This window comes from Amblyraja radiata, chromosome 16, assembly GCF_010909765.2.
Source record: "Amblyraja radiata isolate CabotCenter1 chromosome 16, sAmbRad1.1.pri, whole genome shotgun sequence".
Classification (NCBI taxonomy): Eukaryota; Metazoa; Chordata; class Chondrichthyes; order Rajiformes; family Rajidae; genus Amblyraja; species Amblyraja radiata.
This window is the reverse complement of record NC_045971.1, coordinates 13,874,180-13,887,135: the sequence shown is the minus strand read 5'-3', so window position 1 is coordinate 13,887,135 and position 12,956 is coordinate 13,874,180. Positions and strand designations below refer to the sequence as shown.

General features: G+C 40.0%; 1 protein-coding gene across 18 annotated transcripts in view; it reads right to left on the bottom strand.

Annotated features, from left to right (window-relative positions):
* Positions 1-12,956, bottom strand: part of tanc2 (tetratricopeptide repeat, ankyrin repeat and coiled-coil containing 2) — a 438,455-nt gene that overhangs the window by 56,813 nt on the left and 368,686 nt on the right. For all 18 annotated transcript variants that reach the window (XM_033035116.1, XM_033035119.1, XM_033035120.1 and 15 more), the window contains 2 exons: positions 9,379-9,487; positions 8,276-8,398 (listed from right to left, as the gene is read on the bottom strand). In XM_033035116.1, coding sequence (XP_032891007.1) covers positions 8,276-8,398; positions 9,379-9,487 — 232 coding nt within the window. The remainder of the gene's footprint in view (positions 1-8,275; positions 8,399-9,378; positions 9,488-12,956) is intronic.

The window sequence follows — 12,956 nt, the reverse complement described above, 5'->3', positions numbered from 1 at the left end:
ATTCTCAGCATTAGCGAGACGGTCAAAAAAATAAATCAGGATCTCTACAATAAGTGTGCAACATATGCTGTGGTTTGGTCCTGTTGGGTGAAATAGTCAGCTGATCTTTTTCTCCACAACTATATTCAAAATGCAGTTTAAAAAAAACTTTTTCACTGTACCTCAATACACGTGACAATAATAAACTGAATTAAACTAAACATGGTTTGCATTTGTCTCCATTATATAGTAAAAATGTATGTTCAATAGGTTCACAATACTTTCAATTGAAACAATATTTTCATTTTCCATTAAAATATTAAAGTTTTGAAATAATTGCTGAATTCTTGCTGTATGTTCAAATTCTGACTACAATTAAAATGACAGAGGAACAACTATTTCATTTCTAATGTTAAACTTGTCTTCACAATAGGAACTTTTTATTTCCAAATGTTCTCTATAACTACTGCCTTCAATAAATAATTCACAAACTCAGTCCTAAGTAATCCCCAGCACTAGGGATATGCTCCACTAATTAGGTCATACAAGAATAAAAGCCTTGCTTAGTTATTTCAGGAACTGTGAATTGAAATGACCATCATGTAATTATCACATCTTCACTTCTGATCTTATGTTGCAAAGAGTATCATTGATGATCAAATAACATTAGGCACTGCCCTGAAGAATTCCTGCCGTGAAGTCTTGGGACCGAGATAAAAAAACTCCAACAGCTATAACCATCTTCCTTTGCGTTATCATTTGACTAGATAATGCATAATACGGCTTTTCGGTTTATCTCGGTACTTACACATGAAAATAATAAACCAATACCAATATGTAGACTAAGAACTGTGTGCAGAACTAAGTGGTCATAAATGAATTTAAACTAAGCACAATGAATAAGTTATGGGTGAGAAAGTTACTAATTACATTACTGATGGCAATTAGTTATATTGCATTTGTCCTGTTTTTTTTGTGTACAAGACAGACCTAGACAATCTTCCATGGTCAGGCAGATGGCAGTATTGTAGCTGTACTGCAGAGACTGGATAAAGGCACAACCTGTCCCGGAGCATATCATCAGCAATACAGTCAGAATATTGTTAAGGCCAACAGCCTCTGCTGTTATCAGTGCGCTCAACTTGTTTTTCATAGTTTGCATTAAACCCAAATAATTATATGTCCTATCTAAGGAACGGATGATGAAAAGATTACAACTTTCAGGTGATTGGCCTACAGCATAGTGAAAATAAATTCATAATTTGCATGCTTATGTTGCAACTATCAGTTCTAACTTTTCATTTAACATTTATCACCAGTGAAATTCAAGCTGATCTCCAGTGAAAGATAAAATTTAAGTCGAGATTTCTGATATTCTATTCAAAATTCTATTCTAACAGCTGCTGAGACAGTAGTACAAAGTTTGTATTCTGTCTGTATTCTCGGGTGAAAATAAAAGATCTCAAGGCTTCAGTCTGAATTAATATCTATCTTTTAACATAACCGGATTATCTAGTGTTCATCACATTGCTGTTTGTGGGAGACACAGGACAATCCATTTATAGTGCAAAATGACAGTCGTGAAAACAATTTCCCTCTTCATTTTTAACAAAATTTACTTATTTTCCAAAATTACAACTACTTTACTAAAGGGTCGACAAAGACACTTGTTATTGTAAATTTGTATCCTCCGAAAGCCTGTACCAGACTTCATCGCCCTGGCATGACCTGCCGTGGTCTGAATGCTCTGACAAATCTCCAAGGGGAGCACTGATTGCTGAACAACGCAACTTGATTTGTGTCTTATGTGGAATTCATATCAAAATACCAAGTCCAACCCAATCTATGAAATACCAGGTTAGCAACTGAAGTGAAATAAAACAACCTGAAAATGGTCATTATTATATTTTGGGTTGTGACATATTACATTATAATATATAATGTTTTTTGAATTCTTCTCTTATCTTATTTTTTTGGTTGTGGAGGACACACTGGTTACTGCCTGACCCATTGAGTTACTCCAGCATTTTGTGTTTATGATATTTCCACGCCTGGATGGTATGGGTCTTGGAGAGTAATCTACAGATAGTGGTGTTCCCATGTGCCTGCTGCCAATGACTATCTTGGTAAAAGGTGACAGTTTTGAAAGGTACTGTTGCAGTTGTCAGGTGAATCGTTGCAATATATTTTGTAAATGTTAGACAGTGTCCTCAATGTGGTAAAGAGATGAAGAATGATCCTGTGAACCATGATAGCTTACATTGTTAAAGTTACTATATAAATATATTAGATGATAGGAGGTTTTAAGGTGCGCACTTTTATTGTTGATAGTGAAGAATTCAAAACTCTCAAAATGTTAAGAATGATTTTGTATTAAATATTACCTCGGATTAGGTTTATCACATCCAAATAGTTGATTGCACAAACTTAACTTCTTACATGTAGGTCTCAAGTTTAAAAAAAAATCAAATGCAATATTATTTTAGTACAGATGTTTAAATCTGAGCTTTTTACTTAGAAACATAGAAACATAGAAATTAGGTGCAGGAGTAGGCCATTTGGCCCTTCGAGCCTGCACCGCCATTCAATATGATCATGGCTGATCATCCAACTCAGTATCCCATACCTGCCTTCTCTCCATACCCTCTGATCCCCTTAGCCACAAGGGCCACATCTAACTCCCTCTTAAATATAGCCAATGAACTGGCCTCAACTACCCTCTGTGGCAGAGAGTTCCAGAGATTCACCACTCTCTGTGTGAAAAAAGTTTTTCTCATCTCGGTTTTAAAGGATTTCCCCCTTATCCTTAAGCTGTGACCCCTTGTCCTGGACTTCCCCAACATCGGGAACAATCTTCTTACTTCTTGCAAGCTAATTAATTCAATCTTGTTTAAACAAAATATTTTCATGTATTTTGCAAAATTTGGCCGAGTTATAAACTGGTTAGGGTTGGAGGTTGTTGTTGTCATCGTTCTCTGTGCCCTGTGCCAATGGGGAGAAACCACTGCAGTGCCACGAATCTCCTCTCTTTAGCGAAGATTTTGAAATTTACATATTTTTCTAGCATCGGGCTAGATAATGTGCACAACACAGCATGCTTGATTGAATAGATTCAGTAGAAAGCAAAACAGAAAACTGAGCAGTAATGGTCATCTATCTAAGTTGGAAATTATACTGCAACAAAGCAGCAATAACCCTCAAAAATGCATAATGGCATTTTGAAATTATGCAGGTAGATGAGTGGTTGCAAGAATTTACATTAATAAAGGACATTGAAAAAAATCACACTAAATAAAGCATAAAGTATGCATTAAAAAACCCCAACTGGTACAGGCAGGGTTCAGGTGAGGGAAATTCTGAAGGTTAAAGAGAAAGGACAAGGCAGGGCACTAAAATTGACAATGATAACCAGAGTGTAACAAGCAATAAAGGATAGAACTATATGGATGCATTTGCAAAAAGAATTGCAATATAATGAAATTGATTTAAGAAACAAATTTACAACCGTTATTGTAATGTACACATTTGCAAAATGTTGGAAGAATTGATAGTACGAAAAGGAACACATCCATATGACCAAGTACAATAACAAGGCTCGGCTGCAAGGTGATAAAGGCTGGGAACTATATATTCCAGGATACTGGACTCTTTGGAAGAATATAGAAAAAGGAAAAGGAGATGGAATGGCTCGATTAATAAATTATGAGATCAATACAATGATGAGTTATGATTTTAGCTCAGAAGATCAAAATAGAAAATCCACTTGGGCAGAGAAGTCACAATTAGTAGCAATTTATAGGAGCCAAAATAGTATTAACATTGTAAATAAAAATGAAAGATCAAATGGTTGGTGAGCTGTGGCAGATATTTAAGGAGACATTTCACAATTATCAATTAATTGGGAATTAATGAAACTTTGAGAAGAAATATCCATCAGGGGTTGACTAAGGACATTAAGAATATGGTAAAAAAGAAAGACAGACATTCAATATTTTGAATATTAGTCATAGGTCAAAATATTGGGGAGATTTAAGAAACTATTAAAGAATGATATAATGGGGGCTTAAAGAGAAGATACGGCAGTGAAATGGATACCTTTAAGCTTCACATCAAAATCAAATTGGCAAAGATGGCCTTGAGCATGTAATTGTAGAGTGTAGTTTCAATACACAATACAATTTATTTGTCACTTGAACCTCATAGAGGCTCAAATGAAATGTTGTTTCTGCAGTCATACACACATGAAAAAAAAAGACCCAAGACACAACACAATTTACACAGACATCCATCACAGCGCATCTCCTCCTCGCTGTGATGGAAGGCAAAAAAACGTATCTCTCCCCTGCACTCCCCTCTCCCCCCCGATGTCAGAGTCAAAGCCCCGGCGGGCGATGGCAATTGTCCCGCGGCCATTAAAGCCACGCCGGGCGATGCAAGGCCACGCTCCGGGTTTTGTTGTTGGAGCCCCCGGCGGGCGCTAGCAAAGTCCCGCAGCCGTTGAAGCCACGCCGGGCGATGATGTAAGGCCCCGCTCCAGGTACTCCTTGACCCCGCGACTCGGGCGGGTGAAGTCGCCGTTGCAGAAGTCTCAAAAAGCGGTCTCCCACCAGGGACCCGCGGGCTCCCGATATTACTGTCTGCCAGACCTGCGGTTGGAGCCTCCGAATCTCCGGGGGGTCGGGTCACAGCAGCGCGCCACCACAGCTCCACCCGCTCCGGACTGGGCCAGCTCCATGATGGTGAGTAGGTCCGCAGCTCCGTGACTGGAGCCCCAGGGCGTTCCTGCTGGAGGCCGCTCCATGTTGCAGCCCCAACGACAACGGAGACCCGACAGGGAAAAGGTCGGGTTCTCCGTGCAGGGGAAAGATTTTAAAAGTTTCCCCCCCCACCCCCCGCCCCCCCCCCCCCACACACATACACACACACATACCCCATCAAAAAAATAATAAAAACTACATAAAAACGGGACAAAAAATAACAAAATGACAAACGGACTGCGACGTGAGTCACGCCGCCCACCGGACCAGCTTCTTAGAATATTAAGCTGTGGAACTAATCATGGAACAGTCTTTTTTAGACGTATTCACTGGTAATGAGACAGAATTAATGAGTGATCTCGTAGTGAAGGATCCTCTAGGGCAGACTGATCGTAACATGATAGAACTTCATTACCAGTTTGCAAATGAGAAACGTGGGCCTGAAACTATTATCTTGATATAATCATGGATGATCTATAACTAAACGCTATATCCTCACGTCTCATCCATTCCCAATGTATTTACTACCTTCTTAAATATATTCGGTGAGCTCTGTGAAGACATTTCTCATCATTTTTACCCTAAATGCCTTATCCTACATCCTGAAGCTGAGTGGGATAAGCCATCCCCACTCTCAACCCACCCCCTACCCTCTGAGTCAGGACAACCATTCTCACCCCTCCCCTGCCCCCTCAAATGCAGTCGGTTTCTCCATGCAAGGATCCTTCTCCTTCTGCTCAACTCTCATGTAATAATGATCAAATCTCTCGCCAGACCACAGCCCTGCCATCAGTTTGGTGAACCTTTACTCACTCTCTCTGAAGGTTGGAAATGAAAAAACAAAACAAATGTTGACATAAAAATATTAGAAATGGAAAAAATAGCTGATGAAAGTTACCAAGGAATGTAAAAACACACAGCAAAAGCTAAATAACTATATCTAAAAAGAGGAAGTTGGCAAAACTAACATTAGTCACCTAGGGAATGGATCAGGGGAATTAATAATGCGATTTTCTGCTTTGATATCTTTGTATGCAATTTGAATACGTATTTTGAGTAAAATACATTAAAAGCATCCCTCCCAATAATACCAGGAAATACAGTAGGAAACGTGAGGTTAAAGTTCACACATTTTCATCACAGAAAAGGTGTTTGGTAAACAAATGACTGACAAATGGAGCTGAAGGCCTGCACCTTAAATTCTCACAAGATTTGGCTGCAGGGAACATGGATGCTTTGGTGGTGATCTTCCTAATTTCTCCTGGACAGAGCTCTGTGGTTTAAAAACTGCAAATGTAACACCTCTGTTCAACATACGACGGGACAAGATACAATCCTTTGTGGGTCCGATAGTTGCCACTGAGAAATGGTTAGAGTCCATTATTGAGGAAATAGCAGCAAGGCATTTAGAAAGTCACCATACAATTAACAGTGTTAACATGACTTTATGAAAGGGAACTATGTCTGCCAAACTTATTAAGGCTGTTTTGAGATTGTGCAGTGAATAAAGGGAAGCAATAGATATAGTATATTTGGTATTCCAGAAGGCATTTGACAAAGTGCTGTATAAAAAAAGTAACTTTATATATTGGAAAAACAGTGGCATTTGGACAAATAATTTGGCATGGATAGTGGAGAGTGAAACTAAGAAGAAAGATAATGTGTGATTTAGCCAAATTTGCTGACTATACAACAATAAGTAGAAATGCAATTTGTGATGTACAGAACATCTGCAAGGAATATTAAGCAAATTGGCAAAATATTGGCTGATGGAGAACAATATTGGGAAATAGGAATTCGGTGGCAAAAATAGGAAAGAATATTGATTAACTTGGGAGAGACTATAGAACAGTGGAGCAGAAAGCTTTGGATGTCAACATGCATTAACAGAGAAAGTTATCATATACGAACAAGTAATTAAGAAGGAAAGAGATATGTGGGCCTGTAATAAAAAGGTCAATGGAGTATAAATATATGAAAACCTTGCTAAACATGTGCACCAGTGAAACTGCACTGAAGTGACTGTGTATGATTTTGGTCCCCTTTTTTAAGGTATTTTTAAGATACTTGCACTGGAGGAAGTTAAATGAAGGATCACAAGATTGATTTATAGGATGAAGGGGCTGCCTGACAAGAATAGGCCAAGTAAGTATGGTCAATTTGTTGGAGTTTAGCAAAATGAGAAGTGATCTAATTTAAGTATGGAATGTTTCAAAGGACTTAACAAAGTCAATAGTGAAAGGCTGCTTTCTGTCAAGGACTACTCTGGAAATGTGGAGAAAGTTTCAAAATCTTGAGCCAGGTGACATTATAAAATAACTGAATTGCAAATAGAGGTAAAATTGCATGCTATTTGAAACATGCACTGTTCATAGTTACATTGTTGCTGATTTTAGATTAAAAGATTTTCACTTTATACCTTAACTCATCAAATCATACATGATGTAAATGAATGACAGACATGAAGACTTTGAATGTGATTCAATTTGTCTATTTCGGGCACTGCTACTTAAAGATCGCATTGTTGCTCGACTCACAAGAACATCTCAACATCAGGACCAAATACAAATGGTAAGAGATGTATGTGTTCTTGTATGACCTCTTGAAAAGAAACGTTTTTTAAACTGTACAGCATTACGGCCCATTTAAGCTCTTTGTGTCTTTATGATTTTGTTAACATATCAAAAATAATCAAATATAACAGTAATAAGGTAAATTGTACTCTTTTGAACCATGCTGCTTAGTCTAAAGATAAAAATAAAATTCAGTAACTTAATGTCAAGATACTTGTATTACTCAGCTTTGGGCAGGTGAAATGTAGGTCTAGATTTTTGGAAAGCTCATTGTGTGTTTTGAATTTTGTCCTTGGTGGCCAGGATATAAATAGAAAGTGAAATATAACTGTGGAATAAAATACTGATTGTAACCACCACCAGAGACTTTTCAAATATAAGAAAGTGTTGCCTAAATGGTAGATAGCTACAGGAAGACTCCAAAATATAATGCTAGATAGTTTAGGAAAGATTTCTTTGAAATATTGATGAACCAGATGCCCTATATTATATTCAGTTGGCACTGAAGACCTATCAAACTGGGTGTCCTGATAATAAAGGTAGGCATGTAAGGCTAATCGAGCAAAATAGGATATGTTATGGAGCCTTTCTGCCATTCCTAGCAAGAATTACTTGTGACGTGACATAAATAAAGTACACATAAACAGAAACCTCTGCCTTCTAGACTTACTAAATTATTACTGTCACTTATTTACAATTAAGTTCTGAGAATAACAAACACAAGAGTACATTTTGTATGACTTTTTTTTGCATTGCTTTGTTTCAGTCATAAAATAATTTCCAAACCAGAACACAAGTTTAAGGTGTATTATCATGACCACATGGAAAAGATATATGTTTTTTTTTGTTAAATCAATAAAACGAAGGAACATACATTTGTGGCACAGGAACAGTCTATACCTCAATGTTGGATTCAAATCTAAAAAAAATCATATAAACACAAACAAGTATTAATTATGCTTTTACCTTGATATTTGGAGTGTATAAATTGCGTAAAGATGCCAATGCTGTGGACAGCCCTTCTGTACTGTAAGATATCCACAACCCTTGCAGAATGGAGGATGAAACTCCAACCTTTTTGCTCAGACCCTTAAAGAGAAAAGGGAAAGATATTTATCTCCATCGGAAAACTGAAATGCGAATATTGCGTGCAGTTCTGGTCGTCCCATTACAGGAAGAAAATGGAGGTGTTAAAAAGGGTGCAGAGGAGGTTAGCCCGAATGATGCCTGGATTAGGGGGTATTTGCTGCAGGGGGAGGTTGGACAGACTTGGATTCTTTTCTCAGGAAGATAGTGGGGAGACCTGATATAAGTATATTAAATTATAAGAGGCATAGATAGGGGAGACAGTCAGAACTTTTTCCAGGCTGGAGATATCAAATACCAGAGGACATAGCTTCAAGGTGAAAGTTTAAAGGTGATATGCAGAGCAAGTGTCTTTTGGTCAGAGGGTGGTGGGTATCTGGAGTGCACAGCCAGGGGTAGTAGTTGAGGCAAATACGATAGTGATATTTAAGAGATAGGATTGGATAGGAACATGGATATGCAGGGAATGGAGGGATATGGATTATGTTCAGGCAGATAAGAGTTAGTCTTGGCATCATGTTCAGCCAAAGGGCCTGTTCTTCTGCTGTACTTTTCTGTGTTCTATGAGTTACTGATTCTATGGAAATATTCTGGATTGTTGTTTGGAATGACAGGACCTGGATTTGCAATATTTCCAGCCCTCACTGCAATTAGGAGACAAAACTGGTGGAAGGACAGATATACTGGAACAGGATTGAAGGGAAAATAAAAAGAAATATCATCTGTAATATTGGTCAGCATCACACTGAGACAACAGTATATATAATAGGATGGCATAGCAGTTTAAATCTGCCATTGCAATCAGCCAAGATCATATTGAATGGCAGTGCTGTCTCAAAGGGCCAAATGGCCGACTCCTGCACCGATTTTCTATGTTTCTATGCATTGTTATCAACGCAGCTGCTTCACATTGACTTTAGTTAGTTCTGTTTGATGTAATCTACACACACAGGTTTTCTAATATCTTTCATAAATAAGATTACCTTGAAAATATGAGCTTTAAGAATGTGGTGTCCCAGCTCAATGGTCTGCTGCCGGTTCAGTTTGCCTTCTTGACGAGAGAACCAAAATGCCAGCAATGTGTGGCCACTCCTGAGAACAACAGAACTAGTTTTAGAACCATATTTTGAAGATAATTATACATTATTTTCCCTAAAGCTGCTCATTTACTTCTTCGCTTTTGTGCTTCCAGATACAATTAAGAAAAGTGCATCAACTTTGTCGGGAAAAAAAGAAACATTTAATGACTTTCATATGAGTTTCATATCCTCAGGATCTCCCAAAGCACTTACAGCCAACAAAGCACTCTGTAATGTTTATTCATGATTTAATTTAGGAAAATAAAAGCAGCCAATTTGCACACAGCAATTTCCCCTCGCAAGCTCTGCACATAGCAATCCCTGCTACACAGCAGCAGGATAATGAGCTAAGCCAAACAATTTATTTTCCGAGCAGTGAAAAACATGCTGTGCAGATCAAATTTGGCTTTAAAAGGAAGATTACAGCAAGTCTGTGCTTATTTCTCAGCCTTTTATCACGCAGCTCCATGCCCAGTCGGGTTTACCATCGAGGAAGTTTATACTGAAGGTACTGTCGTGTTTGAAGGTAGACAAATCTCCGGGGCTTGATCAGATATATCCGATGACATTGCGGGAAACTGGAGAGGAAATTGTGGGAACTCTGGTTGCAATTTATGAGTCGTCCTTAAATACAGGAGAGGTACCAGAAGATTGGAGGGTGGCAAATGTTGTGCCTCGATTTAAGAAGGGCTGCAGGGAAAATGCTGGGAACTAGAGGCCGGCGAGCTTAACATCTGTAGTTGGTAAGTTACTGGAGAGTATTATGAAGGATAGGATATACAGGCGTTAGGATGGACAAGCGCTGATTAAGGACAATCAGCATGGTTTTGTACGTGGGATGTCGTGTCTCACAAATCTGATTGTTTTTTGAAGACGTGAGCAAAAAGGTTGATGAATGCAGAGCTGTAGATGTTGTGTACATGGACTTCAGTAAGGAGATTGACAAGGTTCCGCATGGTAGGCTGCTCTGGAAGGTTAGATCTCATGGGATCCAAGGAGAGATAGCTGAATGGATAGGAAGCAGAGGGTGATGGTGGAAGGTTGCTTCTCAGAATGAAGGCCTGTGATTAGTGGTGTGCCACAGTTTGGTGCTGGGCCCGTTACTGTTTGTCATCTACATCAATGATTTGGATGAGAACATACAGGGCAACATTAGCAAGTTTGCTGATGATATAAAAGTTAGTGGTTTTGCAGATAGTGAGGATGGTTGTGAACGATTGCAGCAGGATCTGGATCGATTGGCCAGGTGGGCGGAGGAATGGTTGATGGAATTTAAGTGTGAGGTGTTGCATTTTGGGATGTCTAACAAGGGCAGGACTTACACAGTAAATGGTAGGCCTCTGAGTGGTGTTGTAGAGCAGAGGGATCTAAGAGTACAGGTGCATGGTTCCTTGAAGGTCGAGTCGCAGGTAGATAAGGTGGTCAAAAAGGCTTTTGGCACTTTGGCCTTCATCAGACAGAGTATTGAGTATAGAAGTTGGGAGGTTACAATACAATACAAATTTATTGTCATTTGAACCTCAAAAGAAGTTCAAACAAAATTTGGTTTCTGCAGTCATACAACAAGAATCGAACCAAGACACACCAACAACACAATTTACACAAAGTCTTGTCTCTCCCCTGTGTTCCATTCTTCTCCTGATGTTAAAGCCCCTGGCGGGCGATGGCAAGTCCCGCGCTGGGCGATGTAAAGCCCCGTTCCGGGTCCTAATGTTGGAGCCCCCGGCGGGCGATGGCAAGTCCCGCAGCCGTTAAAGCCGTGCCGGGCGATGCAAGGCCCCGCTCTGGGTCACCCTCAACCCCGCAACTCAGGCGGCAGAAGTTGCCGTTGCGGTCTCCCACCAGGGACCCGCGAGCTCCCGATGTCACCGTCCACCGGACCTGCGGCTGGAGCCTCCGAGCTCCGGAGTCGGGCCACAGCAGCGCGCCATCACAGCTCTCCACGCTCCGTAGCCGGCCAGCCCCACGATGGTAAGTCCGCAGGCTCCGCGACTGGAGCTCCCAGGTCGTTCTGGTTGGAGGCCGCTCCACGGTGCTAGGCTCCAACGACAACGGAGACCCGACAGAGAAAACGTCGGGTCACCCGTACAGGGAAGAGATTTAAAAGTCCCCCCCCCCCCCATATACACAGCTAAAAACAATATAAAAACCATAACAAACTATACATTCAACGGGACAAAAAAAAAAGACAGACTGCAGAGGCCGCTGCAACGTCGGTCACACCACCCTCACATATATGTTGCAGTTGTATAAGACGTTGGGGAGATCGCATTCGGAATATTGTGTTCAGTTCTGGGCACCATGTTATAGGAAAGATATTGTCAAGCTTGAAAGGGTTCAGAAAAGATTTACGAGGATGTTGCCAGGACCAGAGGGTGTACGCTTTAGGGAGTGGTTGAGTAGGCTGGGTCTCTATTCCATGGAGTGTAGGAGGATGAGGGGAGATCTTATAGAGGTATACAAAATCATGAGAGGAATAGATTGGGTAGATGCACAGAGTAGGGGTAACCTTTTCACACAGGTTACACAACAAACAATTTGAGGTGAAAGGACTGTCAAGTGCTTTCCATGCAAGAGGAATTTGGAACAAGATGCCAGAGGAGGTAGTTGAGGCTGGAACTATTCCATAGTCTAAGAAACAGTTGGACAGGTACATGGATAGACAGATTTGGAGGGTGATTACCGAGTGCAGGCAAGTGGGACTAGGGTAGCTGGGCTATTGTTGGCCGGTGTGGGCGAGTCGGGCCGAAGGGCCTTTTTTTCACTATCACTCTATGACAACCCCCTTGCAATTTCTTGCTTGGAGGGCCTAGATGCATATGGTACTTGTATAATTGTTAAAATGGCACGGATAGGCTGGAAACTGAGTTATTAAGAAGACATAATTGATATGGACAGGTTAAAGGCGTAAGCAAATATGGTACTGGTTGTTAATATTGGTAATGATACAAAGAGAGGTTGGAAACTGAGTTATGAAGAGAACACAAGGAGGCTACAAATCCATAGATATACATTAAATGCTTAAGCAAAGATTTGACAAACGGAATACATCAAGGAAAATGCAAATCTACCCATGATTAAAATAAACAGGCATCTTATCTAAATGGTACAAGTTAGCACAGCTTTGAAATGCAGAGGAATTGAATTGAATTGAATTGAATTGAATTGAATCCCTTTATTGTCATTCAGACCTTACGGTCTGAACGAAGAATGTGGGTGTCCGAGTGCATGCTTTACAGAGGATATTAAGAGACATTAGGAAAGTCAACAAAAAAAAACAAAGTGTTTGTTTAATTCAGCAGCTCTCTGCCCTCTAGTATTTGACATTTCTAGCCTGGGACAAAGACTGTCCTATTTATGCCTCTAATAATTTTCTAGGCTTCCATCAAATCTCGACCTTTGATGCCCCAGTTAAAACTTTGTATGCTTAGCCAACCTCTCTTTACAGCGAATACTCTTTAATCGAGGCAAATCCTTCCTGT